The following is a 15,619-nucleotide window of genomic DNA, read 5'->3' on the forward strand; positions in this document are numbered from 1 at the left end:
TATTCAATTTTATGGAATCTCAAGAAACTAGTAAATAAGTGGTGCTCTGGTCAGTATAGACTTAAGACATGCTGACTGCAGTAAATACACTTTCTGTTAAAATACCTGAGGAGGTGGGGTCTTCAGAGAAGTCTGGCAGCTCTTCAGGGGGGTCACCATAGAAGGAGTTGAATTTGTGGCTTGACACAGCTGCTAGTACTGCCCCCTGAATAAAAATACCCACACAGTCTCAATTACACAAAGAAGGATAACTAAACATTTCCAGACACCTTGGATCACTCAGTCTCCTGAGGTCTCTTGTGGGTTGACCTTTTCAGTGAAAACCAAATAAATTTTCTAGTCTTCAGCTCTGCCTCCCTTTTATCAGTGACCATATCTAACAGTAGAGCTGGTCATACACCAATAAACAGCAAAAATATTCTTTGTAAGGGGATTCCCCAGAATAGTTCTTTAGGTGAATGTGTTTTGAAATAATAACTGTGAGGCATAAATTGACATTGTAGTACAATGTAAACAAAATAACTGATCTCTTTAGCTTTTCCTCTTACCTAGACTGAGTGGATTAGCAGGAATAAAAATTCACTCTTTAAAGCAAAACACTATGTTTTTATTTTAGAAACTGTCGTAATTTGACACTGACAGCACTAGAATACTTTGACACCCATAATGCATCAATATAAAAATAACACAGTTACAGATCACAGAGTCCCAGAACGAGAGTTACAGGGGAATTTACAAACCCAGAAAAATGGTTACCTGCTCAGACATATATTTACTTGTTCAAGTAAATTACACTTTAACCACTCAGGTTTTAATGCCTCACAGTTATGGAAATATGGACAAATTTCATGAACCATACTGCAGAACAGTGCTTTGGATAAAGTGGCATAAAAAAATAAGGAAGGCATAAAAGCTCAGGAAACTAAATATAGTGGTATCCCCAGAAAGAAATCTGGGAAATATCTGAAATTACACCTAGAAGAGGAATCAGGTCATATTCTAAAATGTACTAGATAGCATTTTACTGGAAGTATTACCTGGGCATACAAACCACCTAAGAGAAAGAGCTGCTCATGAACTGTGGCAATGAGCATCCTCATCATCTGGTACATGAAACTTTTGCAAAGCAGCAGCTCAGTGTGAATACCCGATTCTGAGTTTTATTACAAATTCCAAAACAGCCCATGAACTGTAATGCTCCGTGTTTCTGTTATAATTTTCTGAACCTTTCAGTGAATCCAGAAATGTTTCTGTTAAACATTCCATGACAGGAACAGAAGGAAAACCATGTTGTTTTGGGCTAAAATGTTCACATTCTTTTCAATATGGCTAAGAAATAAACTAGTATGTAGTTAAACATACAATAAACTGAAGAATACATATTTGCTTTTCTTCAACTAAGATGTTAAAAATTATGTTCTTTTTTAGTACAAATGTAACACAACAGTAACAGAAGTGATTGCATGACTGTCTCCAGAAATTCATATTACTCAGAATTACTGAATTGATTGAAGATGAAGGCATCATATCCACCTTGGCTGATACTAAAAATTTGCACTGAAATTTGAAAACTATGCACTAAGAAAGAAAGAAAGGACAAACAGCCTTTCTAATACATTACTTCAATAAACATCTGTGAAGGCCTGTAACAGCTTTTTATTTTATTGCTGATTTCAAAGCACGGATTTCTTTTAGCACCTTTCATATTAATCAAGTATCACAAAATTTGAGCTGTGTATTTATATTGTTTTAACACTACATTCACTTTACCTTTAGTTTTCGTCTTGCATTGAATTTTCTCAATTGTTCTACTGTTTCTGGAAGATGAATCTTGTATGCATAGCGATCTCTCTCCTTGAAAAAACCCACAAAAAACAAACCAGAATAACATTAAATACATGCTTTTAATATCCTCGTGACACTAAGAAACTGGACAACAAAAGTACCGGCTTATAAATATCCTAAGGACAATGAGGATTTGTTGCAACTTAAGGTAAATTTCAAGAAATTAAGAGGGATTAAAGTACTCCGACAGAATTCTTAACTTGGGCCAAGGGTATTTTCTTTTTGTAATTGTTTCCCACCTAGTAGTAAGTAAGACCCCAGTCTTTTTTGTGCAGTCAGTCTGTGAATAGCACTGAACTTTGAAGCTGACAAGCAGAAAGTAGTTCTGCTTTTTGGAATTCACAAACCTCAATGAAGCACTCTTTTACAGGGTGCTGGATACTTCAGTAAGTTTGGGAGGTGGGGTAGATGTCCAACAGGACAGGAAGTGCCAACCCAATGCCAGCCAGAGGATGGTACAGGAAGACTTCTCCATTGTAGGTGCAGATGAAAAATTTGTCAATGAACAACTGCAGTGACAGAAGGCACAAAACTTGCAGCAGCCAACTACCTTTTCTCCCTGAAGCTAGAGAAAATCATCAATTTAATGTGTTTATCACATGCTTCCCCTGAATCAGAGTGAAACCACAGCAGTCTCTCTATGGCACTAAAGATGTCTCTGTCTCATGCTGTATTTGCTCCAATCTATAAATGGTTTAGAAAGTTCTGAGTCAGCAGAGAAGGCAGTTTATTGTAGGCAAAAATGAGAGGACTGACTAGTAGGATGCCTGGCCTGGGCTTGCAAACAAAAAGTTGTCATAAACAAAACCATGTGACTTCCAACAAATAACAACATGATCAGAAAGAGACCACAGATGCCAAAAGGGCAAAGCTGCACAGAGTTTTAAAACTGTCTTTTTAACGAACCTAATTAGCTCAGTTGCTCAAACAACAAAAATTACAGGTTTTCTGCCAAAATGACCCTCAACCAAGCTCTGGCTTTGGCATCTCAGTGTAGGTATGCTCTCAAAGTCAGGATAAAGTCCAGTTACAAGCAGGTAAAAACAGATCACCTGTATTTGTATGATATTCTGGGGTTCCAAAATAATGGTGTTCATTTCCATACACTGTGATATTTGATACACTGTGTATATCCCGTATGAACAGATGAACTTTGGCTCTTTTTGAGCGGAATGGCTTCAACCTGCAGTTTCCCAACACTCAGAGGAGCTATCCTAACCACTGTCATTTCTGAGAGGTGAACACTCCTGACCTCCTCTTACAAGCTGCACCACTCTGCAGCTTGGAATACAAGAGGCAGAGGCAGAAAGAGAGCAGAGAAGTGGAAGAATGACTCCATTCACCGGTGGTTACACCATTTACTTGGAGGGAGAAGAGCATATGTTGTTCTTCCCAGGTTTTTTTTAGTGGGTTTCTCTTTGTCTCTTGTAGAGCATAAAGACAATCCAGCAGCAAACACCAGATTAGCCCCCTTCCAAAATAAGTGCCCTGTTTAGGTTAATGATACTGTGACTCTCTTTAGCTTAGACACCCACTATAGAAAAGAAGCAAAAGATAACTAAGAAAAATAGTTAATTCATCACCTTCTGCCAAAGAAAATACAGTGCTCTGAACCAGTGCTGCCACTTTTTAGTTCTGCAGCACAACCCATCATTCTCCTACCCCAATGTTTAGCACAGACTAGTGATGGACTGCTGAGAAGCTACAGATGTATCTTCTCCTGCTCCTGTTGTAAACCTTCAGTGTGCAGCACTTACTCTTCCACTGGCTTAAAGTGTGTTACAAAGTATCTGCCATCACTGAAAAATAGTTTGATTACCAGATGTCATAGAATTTTCTGCAGCCACAGTGGCATTGGAGCAACACTCCACTACTTCCTTCCCTTTTGGTGGGATATCTCCAAGAATATTATATAAGCAGAACGGTTCAGTAGCAACAGCAGTAGAGTGCGTGGCTACATGAGTAACAGGAAAGAGGTTTAGATATGACTAAAAGGCAAAAAGGAGATCAGAAATTACTCCTCTGGAGTAACCACAAAAAGACACATTAACACCTTCATTAAGCTTTATGCTATGCAGCCCTACTCCCTGCACTCTGGTGCTGCTGAAGATGTCCAACTGAGTTTGCTCTTATTCAAGAGGTTAAGCCTGGCAATTACCAAAATCTCAGGCTCTAATCATACAAAGCATTTAAAGCCCATTATCCCACATTTTGTACAGTTCATGTCTACTTTGAAAAGCTCAGAAAAACAAAGAAATGTATGTTTTGCTCCCTTAAACAGGAAACTAGCATGCAAACAGCTGCTTTTGCTACCTTTAACCAGGGGTGATTCAGTGCTTCATACACTGTTATCCTTTCTGCTGGATCCAGCATAAGCATGCGGCGCACCAGATCTTTGGCACTTTCAGAAATATGGCTCCATTGCCTAGGATTCATCTGATTATGAGCAAGAAAAAGAAATTAAATTAGTAGTAAGAATGTAGAAAAGAACTCAGTGTTTATGTAGAATAATTGCAGAGATTTAACAGTGGTTGGTGCTTGCGAACATTTGCATGTAAATGAATGTAAAAGAAAATTTCTGAGTTTTTAAATAGCTTGTAAAAACTGAATGCTAGTTGCTAATGAAATGGCACAAAAATTGAAAACATAAACTCTGACATGTCCCTAGTACTGTTATAATCACAGTACAATCTCTACCTGCTCTACATTCTGCTCAGATAAAAGTGACCATTCACTAGATAAAGCAAAAAAAAAACAATTTAGCTCTGTTTAACTGTTAACTATGCATATGAGTAATGCAGAAATTAAATCTACTCCTGAAATCAATATGTGGCGTGAGAATTTATCTGTTTCAACCCACAATCTCATGTCAGTGATTCTGGATAAGAAGGGAATAAGAGAATGCTTGTTGTGAACTACTCTGGTCCTGTCCCGAAGGGGCTATGGACAATGGCTACTCTCAATAAATTCCTCACAACAGGTGAAGTTTTTCCACTAGAAAAGCATAAAAAGACAAGACAATACCAGCAATTGCAACGCTTTCAGAGCAGAACTTTATCTTTATGAGATACAATGTGAAGGATGATTTAGAATATATTTTCATTTTGTGCATATATACAGGTTTGTCCTGAACCAATCCAAATTATGGACACCTGATAGAACCATATCAAAGTAAGAATATTCTTTATGTGAGATAAATGATTATATCCTTAAGGTATTTCTAGTATTTCTTTAATTTATGAAGAAGCCAAGTTTTATTTAAATGCACGTTAGAGATCTAACTTTACAAAGTATTAAAGGCAAATTCAAAATTATAACCAGACTCTTTTCAACGTTAAAATCTGGTCATTTAAAGAGGTCCATTTTATTTAAAATTGGTCTTCACAAAAAATGATTACTTTGAATTGGGGCACTCAGCAACATTATCTGGCTATGAAATGCACATTTAGAGCTGTGATTCATAATTTCCTTTTCATTTCTAACGAAACGAAGGTAATTGTAAATTTCACAGGATTTTCACTGAATAGACAAATTATTGTGGAAACAGGAACAGAAAAGGAACTATGAGGACACAATGTGCTGGCTATAACTTTTTTTTTTTTTTTAAAAAAGAGAAGTTAACTTGTATCCTTCCAGAAGGCTGTAGCTGCTTAAGAGATTCCATAAAGAAATCTTCCATGAAGTGGAACATCTGTCAGTCTGTGCAACCCCAAAACTAGTGCCATGAAGAAATGCTACTGTTTTTAGGATCACAAAATTTAAAAAATGAAGTATGTGCTCCTGACCAAGTACAGTAACACTGCTGTCACTCCCATTTTAGCAGGCTGTTAAGGTGACACAATAAATCAGACTATCAGACAGCTTTGGGAGTTTCCACTCGTAATTTGCTAATGCACAGCTTGTGTATAGCCTTGGTTCCAAAGTACAGCAAAGCTGATATTAAGACAGACCCACAGAAACAGTGAAGTTGAAGCTTTAAATTTGCCTCCACAATGGTTTGGGGGCTGATGCTGTGAGAGCTTCTCCCATGTGCACAGACACGGCCTTGGTTGCAAGTGGCTCCTTTTGAATCATCAGCTGCACTATACTGCACACTGTACTAAGGAGAAAAAAGCCTGCCTGCATTTGTAAAATATCATGCATTTTGTTTTAAATCAAGGCAATATAATGATGAATGTTTATGACAGCTCTGTTAGTTGATCAAAAAATTCAAACGGTGTATAAATCTGAGGTTAAAGTATGTTCTACTTCACAGCTAAACATCTTGTCTTTCTGCTGGGTTCAATGTACAACTAGGGGCGAGTTGTAACATCCATTTATTATTTCATCTAAGCAAATATTTCCATATTCTAATTCCTAGCAATGATATAAAACACATCAGGTGCAAGTCAGACTGGGGAGGGAAAATCGTCTCTTCCTGTGTGACAGATTTCCATAAGGTCTAAGTTTAAATCAGGCTAAATACAAAAATCAACTTCCAGAAATTTTACCAACAGAGCTCATCTCACTGGAAAAGGATTCATGTATTCTGTCATTTACCTTGTATTTGCCTTTAATAATGCCTTCAAATAATCTTTCCTTGGTTCCATAAAAAGGCAAACAACCGCTTAGCAGGATGAACAGGATCACACCACAACCCCAAACATCTACAGGCTTCCCATATGGTTCTCTTTTTACCACTTCTGGAGCCATAAAGTGAGGTGTTCCTACACGTCCTAAATGGAAATAAAAAGAAAATTGAGTCAAAGTGATGTGCGTCCAACACAGAAATGAAGAATATCAGGGCATTAAACAGAAACGGTTTTAATAAATTTTGTTCATGGTTTAAAGCTTTTAACACAATTCTTTTCACCTCAAGTTTATACTTTTATATAAATGCAGTGAGATAAATCAGCATTTTCCCTTTTGCTTCATTTTTACTTTTATAAATTGAGGAATATTCTACCCTAGCTGGCAGACTGTGAAACAATACTTGTAAGAGCATTAAGACTCTTCAGTGAAACTTCCCATATAAAAGTAAATCCATCAATTTGGACAATCTTCAAAACAGGAATTATTCAAAGAGCAAATACAAAGATACTCTACAGTTCTAGTCCACACTGATAACTTGAAAAAGCTGCATCTAATTGGCAAGAGCAGAGTCTGGTCTGATGCTCTGCCCATACCTTGGCTACTGAAACTGGCAACAAAACCACAAAATGCCAGCAAATGTGTTATTAATTTGTTTGAAGAGGGCAATATCTTGCTGCAGATGAAAAGGTAATGCTCATTTGTTTCACAGAGTGCTTTCAATGAGTGTAATTAATGTTTCCCTAGGAAAACAAAATGTATTTAATACCAACTGATCTTTTGAGCAGATAAACTGATTAGAATTACTTAACTGAATTTCTATGTAACATATTAAGCCAAAGAAAAGCAATGAACATTTTACCTGTCCTTAAAATGTTTCCCATTGTAAAGAGTTTTGTTTCCACTGCAAAAATCAAACTTTGAATGATCAGATTATCACTGACACAAACGCTGAAATCTTTGAACTACTCTGGTTCCACCAAGTACCAACTGAACAAAAGAACACTGATGTAGCAAACTGTCACCACTAGTACTCCCTTCATAAATTACTGTTACTTATTACAGTGGATTTCAGAGGCTCCATTTCAGGCTTGCAGCACCTGCTGATTAGGAGAGCATAAAATGCAGCCCAGAGAATCAGAGGTGTTTGCAGGGCACATATTTAACTCAGTCTTGTATTTGTACAGAGACTCTTGCTTGATTAACCTGCCCTGCTCACCCTCTGCATGGGAGTCAGCTAAGCCACAGCGCTGGGAACAAACACCTATTGGAAGTAGCTTCCTCAGTCAAGACCATCCTCTGTTTATCCCACCTAACACAGGAACATGATCTGACCATATTCTTCTCATTAGTCCCTTCGGCATCTCAAGGATTAAAATATTGTCAGAAATATAGCAGCTTTTTAACAATATTCTAAAGAAAAAAACACCACCATTCAAACTTCTTCATGTAGATTTCTGTTAAACCTTTTCATTCCCAGTTTATCAGGGAATTCCTCTGCCAAACAAATGTTGGGGATCTGTCTGTGACAAAGGGATGTTACCTCACCATTAGGCTAAGATGGCATCTTAGAAAGTCCCTGCAGTTCAGGCTGACCTGACAGCAAAGGGACAGTCCCTTCCTGAGGTAAAAAAGAATAAACCACCACGATGATGCCAAGTGCAGCTCATCCCTCGCATGACAGAGAGAGGAGGAAGGATCTTTAGTCTGGACAGAGAAAGAGATGCTCATGGGGAAAGATGACTCATTCTTCCTGTGGGCTGCACACACTCCGTAGGTATACGGTAATTTCACCCTGAATGAGAAACCTCAAAGCCAAATCTTCAAGATCCCATATATGAGGTAAAGAATTATCTCCTTAGATGACTCTCTCTTTTAGATGCCTGGTGGCAAGGAGGACAAGGAAAACAGAAATCATATACACATTCAGTATGCATAAGCTGCTATGATTTTTTTTTCCCCTTTTTTATGTGCCTAAAAATTTGTATCTATGAGGTTTTACCACTTTTTTCCCTTTTGGATGCCATCACTGGTGACAGGAAAAGGATCAGCATTTCTAGCTCTGTATCAGGCTATGCCTGTGCATAAGCAGCAACACTTGCCTGTTCAAAGAGCATTTTTCTATCCTTTAGACTGCTCACGTGATGTCCTTGGTGTTTCTACCACTGACTGGAAACCTTTAACTCAGGAGAGCAAGAGAGACCACAGAGCAGCCTTGGCTTACCCAAGTCTTGTTTGCTTCAGTGGGAACTTTAACTGAGACTTGGGTGCAGAGGAACCCTTTTGCAATTTTGGAGCAGGTGTAACCTTTCTTACATGTTGGAAAACCCCCCACTTTTGTGGTACTAAAGCTCACTTAAATCTTTTTAATCAATACAAATGGAAAATCATATATTCTCTGAAAATTCTGTCTTCCCATCATGCGTTATAATTATTGTTATAAAATCTGACAAGTGTGGAGAAGAGAGATTACCCCAAAGACAAACAGGAGAAATCAGAAGAAGACAAAATACCACATGGGGTAACAAGCTACTTAAAGAGGCATTAAGGTACAGTTGTCTGGATAAAGTCGCTAATGAAATCATGAACCTTACATATCAAATGATATCTAAGTTGATTTAATGTGTATTTTCAACAATTACGTGCCAGCCCCCTAAGCTCAGGAACTTTTTGTGGTTTCAATAAGAAACTGCAAAGGTGAACATGGTACAAAAATGACTACGTGCTTAAAGGTTGACAATGCTTAAAGGTTTGGGTTTTGGCTTTGGGTTGTTTTTGTCGATGCACTGGTTTGCTGCATTTCACTACAGCGAAGGGTAACCTACAGAACATCTTGCATCCTTGCAAACATTGCATTTCCTCCTAGTGTAAATAGCATATCTTGCAGCAACAGATGCTATAAAAGCAATCCAATAGCAAGATGGAGTGTAGGAATTTAGGTGTCAAGGTGCTGGCACTGAGGCTGCAGGGGTGGTCTCAGTGACCCATGCCAGACACAGATAGTTCCAATGGCATCACTGCAGGGCACAGCTCAGCCCAGCAGTCAGGACAGTGGTGCTGCAGGGAAAGTGGGTGTAAAGAAAGGGAAAAAACCTGCCCAGCAAGTGAGGAGCTTAGGAACTGCCCTTCCCCATCCTCCCTGAACCACTTGGGGTGGGATGGTGAGTCAGGAGTGAGGGAGTGAAGCTGAACATGGAAGGTGAGGAGAGGACATGGTTTAATTTTTGTCTATGATTCTCACAATCCAAATATATTCGATACTTCAAAGTTCCTATTTTGCTTCATCTGGTGAACTCACATCAGAATGTGAGGCTGCACCTTCAGTTAGTGCTCAAGGGCTCTTACAAACAGACAAGTGATGGTTAAAACCAGTCCCTCTCTGATCATCACACATCTTCTTTCTGCTCCCCTGGAAGTTAGAAGGTGTTTCTTCCATCACAGGTAGAAGTACTCAATCTTTGTTGGCCTGGTCCAAACCCAGGACACAATAAAGATCCACTCTGATGAGCTGCTTGTCATGGAGCAGAAGGAATAGAGAGCTTTAGTGAAAGGAAACACCACACAGCTGTTTCAGTCCCCACCAGGCTGCTGCCATAAACCAGATGAAAAATGGATGTTACTTAAAAGCAGACTGAAAAATTAGTGCTACTAAACACTAAAACTTACTTTTAAAATTGAAATGAGAACTTCATAACTACAAATGAAATGAAAAAGATGACTAAGCTAGGTTAATGAAATCCTGCCATTTACCACTGCTAGATTATAATTAGTGGAAACAGTTAGAGACAGATTTGGTTTTGTAACCTTGTTTGTGCTGATTACAAGATCCTGATAATTTGGATGGGAGGGATGAGGTAGATACTTTTGGTGGTGGAAATTACAATTTTATGTCCATGAAAAAGCAAACCCTGAAGAAGGAGAAACATAACTGGTTGAGACTGAACTGTCCAGTCAAACCATATTTAAAAATGCATATATATGTATACATATCCACCTTAGAAGTAATTTCTGGGCCAGCTGCTATCCTTGTGACCACTCCACTGGGTTCATCAAAGAGGCAAATGATGATTTTTAAGTTATTCTAAAAACTGACCTGAGCAAGGACTATTGAGCTGCACCTTTGAACTGCACTTAGCTCAGCAAAATGAACAAAGTGCACACAGATGGGGAGTTTTCCTATGTTACAACGACAAGAACTGTAAAAATTCTCAGTAACAGCATAAATACAGTCAATAGACAGCGATGTTGTCTAAACCCATGGATATTCACTGCCCTTTGGATCAAAGAAATCACTTCTGCTGCAAATTACTTAGTAGAAATTCTGCCTTCTAAATATATCCAGTGTAAAATTTTGTAATTCTCTACAGTTCAGTTTGAAAATATTTTAGAAACTTTTTAATTTTCTTTGATATTTTGGGACAAAGTCTGCATCTTTTTGGAGGCAGTGTGAGAAAGAACAGTAAGCAAAGGCATTTTTCCCTGAAACAGGTAACTTCTACCTTCCACAGGCTTTTCATTCTTCAGTATATAAGCACACTCATGGATATATTCAAATGACTGTGCATGAATAAACGACATTTTAATTGAATATAGACAGAATGCATGCACACAGAGAGGATTTTTAGATGTACCCATATATGAGAAGAAATCATATGGAACACTGGAATCAATTTTCTGTCTGTGTGCTTTTAGGTTGTTCTTCTCTGTTCTAGAGGGGAATTAACTGAAAATCATCACTACAGAAAGAGTCAACAGTTGCATGTAGCCAATGTGATACCTGCCTCCATCCGTTTCACTGTAAATGCCCACATCAAAGTGTTTGCTGAGTTAGGAAGCACTCAGTGTCTGGACAGATACATCCAGGTTACATTGGTAAGGATACCTTATTTCTAGAGGTAAACTTTCTTACCAGCCAGTTTTTAAGACTTGTTGGCAGCCTGTAAATTTATAAAGCTTCTAATTTTGCTGATTTTTCCCGTGGATAAACAGAGACCTTCAGTCTTCAGGTGCTGTCAATCTGACATCATTTACAAGCACTAAGGATAAATTTTGACTTACCTTTGATAATTTAGTTTCTATGACTCTTTCCATATTATTCCAGACAATAGGGCTATGCTTTCCACATAGAAGAAGAGTATATACAGAGACCAAATCAGATTTTGTCATCCCTAAGGCAGGGGACTGATGATCAAGATATCAGAAGGAGAGTCTTTCAACAGCAGTAGTATCTGTACGATGTATAAGGAAACAACTGGAACAAATAATTTTTAGGAAAAAAAAAGTGAGGTACTAATAAACATCACCATCTGACCTCTCACAATAGTGTAATAAGAAATATGCTCACAAATTAAGGTGTTTCTAAAAGACTGGGATGTCCAGAATAATGTGGAAGGAATCCAAGAATGACATACAACGGATCAGAGAGGGCAGTACTTTACTACTCTTAATTCCTTTCCACATTACTCCAGACAATAGAGATGTTTAAAGCATGTGTACAGAGAAGATGAGTAGATTAAAAAAAAGGAAAAAAAGTAGGGGCTGGGAAGGGTAATTCACCTTCAGCACAGAAGACTGTCTGAAGAAAATGTGTTTAAAAGATGCATCAGCAGACAACTGGACAACTGGATTTGAGTGTCCAGAAAACAAACAAAGCAAAGCTCACATGTTAACGAGACAAATTGTAATTGCTTCAATGGCCTTTTCTGCTATAAAACTATGATGGAGGAAGTAAACCTAAATGATTTCCCAACACATTAGCCTCCTGTAAGCACTCTCAAATCAGCCCAGAAGTGAAGTGCAATTTCTGTGAGACAGTAAAACCACAGTTGTATCTTTTAAATAAAACAAAGTCTCTTAAAGGCAAAGCTGTGAAGGGACTCACATTTTTTTTATTTTTCAGGAAAAAAAAAGTGAAAAGACTACCCGGTAAGAGAAAGAAGAATACTAGTGTAGGACCTCAGCTTACAAAATTTTACTTCTCCTTGGAAAACAAATGAAAGATTTGAAACACCAATCAGATAGTGAAAAGGAAGAAGAGTATATGCAGCACAAAAATCCTCCAATATTAAAAACAACAAAGAAAAGAGTTTTCTAACCTGAGGTTTATAAAACCACCAAGATGCAGTTTGGTGAAGCACTGAAGATGTTGCCCAGAGAGGTGGCAGATGCTCCATCCCTGGAAACATTCAAGGTCAGGTTGCTCTAAGCAATCTGATATAGTGGAAGGTGTTCTGCTCATGGCATGGGGTTGGACTGGATGACCATTAAAGGTCCCTTTTCAACCCAAACCATTCTGTGATCATTTTTACACTGATGAGAACAAAACAAAAAATAAGGAACTTGAAAAATTCTGCCCCCTTCCTCCCCATTCCATAGCCTTATTTAGAGGGAAATTTATGGAAATACCTCCCTTTGCCATTTTTGTAGTAAGTCTAAAAATGCAGCTCACAAGGAACCAAGAGCACTTGGTATTTATATGCTGTACTTCTACTAAGAACACATAAGATGTTTTCCAATAAGATGATAATTTACATTAAGATGCTACAGGATTTTGAGGCAGCCTAGGGCATCTGGCTAATTATACATGAAAATTACTACTGGACTGGATTAACATTATGGTATCTGTGACATTTTGCTGCTGAAGGTAAAATGTGAAAGTTAACTATCCACAGATAAAGAACTTCATATCCTACTCAGGTCTATATAGTTATCTTTTTTTTGCACTAGTTGAAACCAGGAGAAATTGAGTAAGTGAAGGAAATACCATTGTGAACTCAAAGCTTTTTGTTCTTTTAGACTTTTATACCATATACTAGCTAAAACCCCGAAGATTTAGTGTCAGAGATATTTGATATCAGATAAATCTGATGTCACATTTAAGAAAATATTGTGACAATTCATACTATGCTGCGCAAGAAAAACTCTCTGAGGAAGGAGACAGAGATCATAAGGTGAGATTAGTCTATTAAATCACTGACTTCCCAGAGTTTCCACTACTGCAGCTGCATCCTAACAATGCAACACAGAATGTTTACTGTCTACATGCTGTTCCATAAAGGAATTCAATTATAAATTATGAAGATCTCTAACTCCTATATATACTGCCAGAGTTCCTTTAAAAAGTTCTTATTTCAAGGCTTCAAGTGAAGCCCTTAGCACAATTTTCCACTTCTGATCATAAGATGTGAAGCAAGAAGAGATCTTCAGAAATTGGTAGCTCACAAAACCTATTCCCTGTAGCTCAGATGACAACACACAATTCTTAGCCATTTATTGCAGCTTATGGGCAAATGGAGTGGAACAAAGAGTATTTCCTTACATTTTCCCCTCTGGTCTTATGAAGACATGAGTTATGGCTACATCCTTTTTTTCTGGTACTTTATTGTACTTACATAAAGTAGGTAACAATTAACTTTTCTTAAAAAAATCTCAACTGAGTTGTTAGCTGATAAAAATTCAGTCACTCCTAAAATATTTTCCATATGAATTTTCATCAGTGACATCTAGTATGATGTCATGGCTTGTTGTCATGAGCTCTCTTACACTTCTGTTAAACTGCCTACTAGAACATCTACCTACTTGAAAGAACTCTGTAATTACAATCCTTCTGAACTTCTCAAGTCTGTCTTTGGACTTGTATCAAAAGATTTTAATACCTGGGGTTTAATTTAACTTACTACAAAAATCCTTCCCCAGCAATTTATGCACACTCTGATAAAGATGTCTTTGTTAAGTCAAAAAATGTTACAGTCCCAAACAAAGCAAAAGCTGTAAGCTTGAAGGCTGGCTTCAAACACACTGAGGGAGAAAATTCCCTTTAGTTAGTTCTCCTGGGGCTACACAGAATTTGGGATTGCCAGGTGCACAAAAGTAGGAAAACCAGCACGAACAAAGCACAGGGGATTTCAGGCCAGTAAAATTTTCTTAATGCCGTGAGAGATTTTATCCACTAGCAAATTTCTTTTCTGATGTATTAACCACCAAATGTAGGCACTGCCATGCTAAAAGGGAAATAATGTCATGCTAATAGGGAAATAATCGAATATGTCAAGAAGAATCAATGTTTTTCACTAAAAATTAGAAAAGCAATGTGAAAGTGAACCTGTTGATTATGATACTGCTCAGACTTCTCTATTTGGAGAATTTCTACTTTATTTACGAGACAACTGAGAAATAAGAAGTGCCTATAAATTATTGTTTCTATTAAGACAAAACTTATCCATAGGGCACATGAACAACACCCTTAAACAAATGTGTGGATAAACACTGATTTATAAGAAATTTGTAGCCCAGTTTGAACTGCCAGTATTGACAGCTTTCATATAACACATTTGGGTTACATTGTAAATCTGAATTAATAAGACCTTGCCAGTTCTGTGTAGGGAATTGTCTGGTAATCTGTCTTTGGGTAGGATTCCAGCAGGGAAAGAACTGCCAGATAACAGTGCTTTGGAAACTGGAATGCAAAGATGAGAAGAAAGAGAGGAGTCTGTTAAGGAGAATTTCCACAGTATATAAATGAAGTGGAGTTACTCTGGGTATTCCTGAAAATGAGTGGAATTTGAAGCTGAAAGAACAAGTGCCAATGAAAAGGCTGCAAATTGGAAATGCTAGTTGAGGAAAAAAAAAAAAAAAAAAAAAAAAAAAAAAAAAAAAAAAAAAAAAAAAAAGAGGTGTGAAGGCAGACCAACATGGCAGAAGTTAATGTGGAAGAAGCAAAAGATACTGATAAATATCACAGTGATGAAGTTTGAGATTTGTAAGAGCTGCAAACAGAACCCCCAGCACTGATCACTGCATGGAGGTTGGGCACAGGAACAGTGACTGGAATCACAGGACTGGGAACAGGAACACAAAAGGCAAACTTTGGGAAAAATGCAGTAAATTTTTTTTTTCAAAGTTGAACTTGAACGTTTCTTGCTAGACAACTGGTAGTCTGAAAGTGCACTGCATCTGACTGCCTCCAGAAGAGTGGCTGAAACAGAAGAAGTGGGTAAAGTTGCTCAGCAGAACATAAAGAAGAAAAATGGGATAATTATAAACAAAAGAGTAGAAACTACCACTAAAAAAAGCAGTGGCTGAGGTACAGATAATCTGAGTAACACAAGAAAAGTAAAGAAAGGAATGACCTTTTTATTACAGCTTAACTGAATGGGTATTTTCTTGGAAAAGATGTCTCTAGTTAATAAGACGCTTGGATATTTCC

At 37.7% G+C, this 15,619-nt stretch overlaps 1 protein-coding gene across 8 annotated transcripts in view; it reads right to left on the reverse strand.

Moving 5' to 3' along the window:
* The window catches only part of CASK (calcium/calmodulin dependent serine protein kinase), a 189,058-nt gene that overhangs the window by 66,002 nt on the left and 107,437 nt on the right, over positions 1-15,619 (reverse strand). For all 8 annotated transcript variants that reach the window (XM_066314066.1, XM_066314063.1, XM_066314070.1 and 5 more), the window contains exons 7-10: positions 6,385-6,560; positions 4,159-4,281; positions 1,771-1,854; positions 106-205 (exon numbers count right to left, since the gene is read on the reverse strand). In XM_066314066.1, the coding sequence (XP_066170163.1) occupies positions 106-205; positions 1,771-1,854; positions 4,159-4,281; positions 6,385-6,560 (483 nt within the window). The remainder of the gene's footprint in view (positions 1-105; positions 206-1,770; positions 1,855-4,158; positions 4,282-6,384; positions 6,561-15,619) is intronic.

This window comes from Sylvia atricapilla, chromosome 2, assembly GCF_009819655.1.
Source record: "Sylvia atricapilla isolate bSylAtr1 chromosome 2, bSylAtr1.pri, whole genome shotgun sequence".
NCBI classification, from domain to species: domain Eukaryota; kingdom Metazoa; phylum Chordata; class Aves; order Passeriformes; family Sylviidae; genus Sylvia; species Sylvia atricapilla.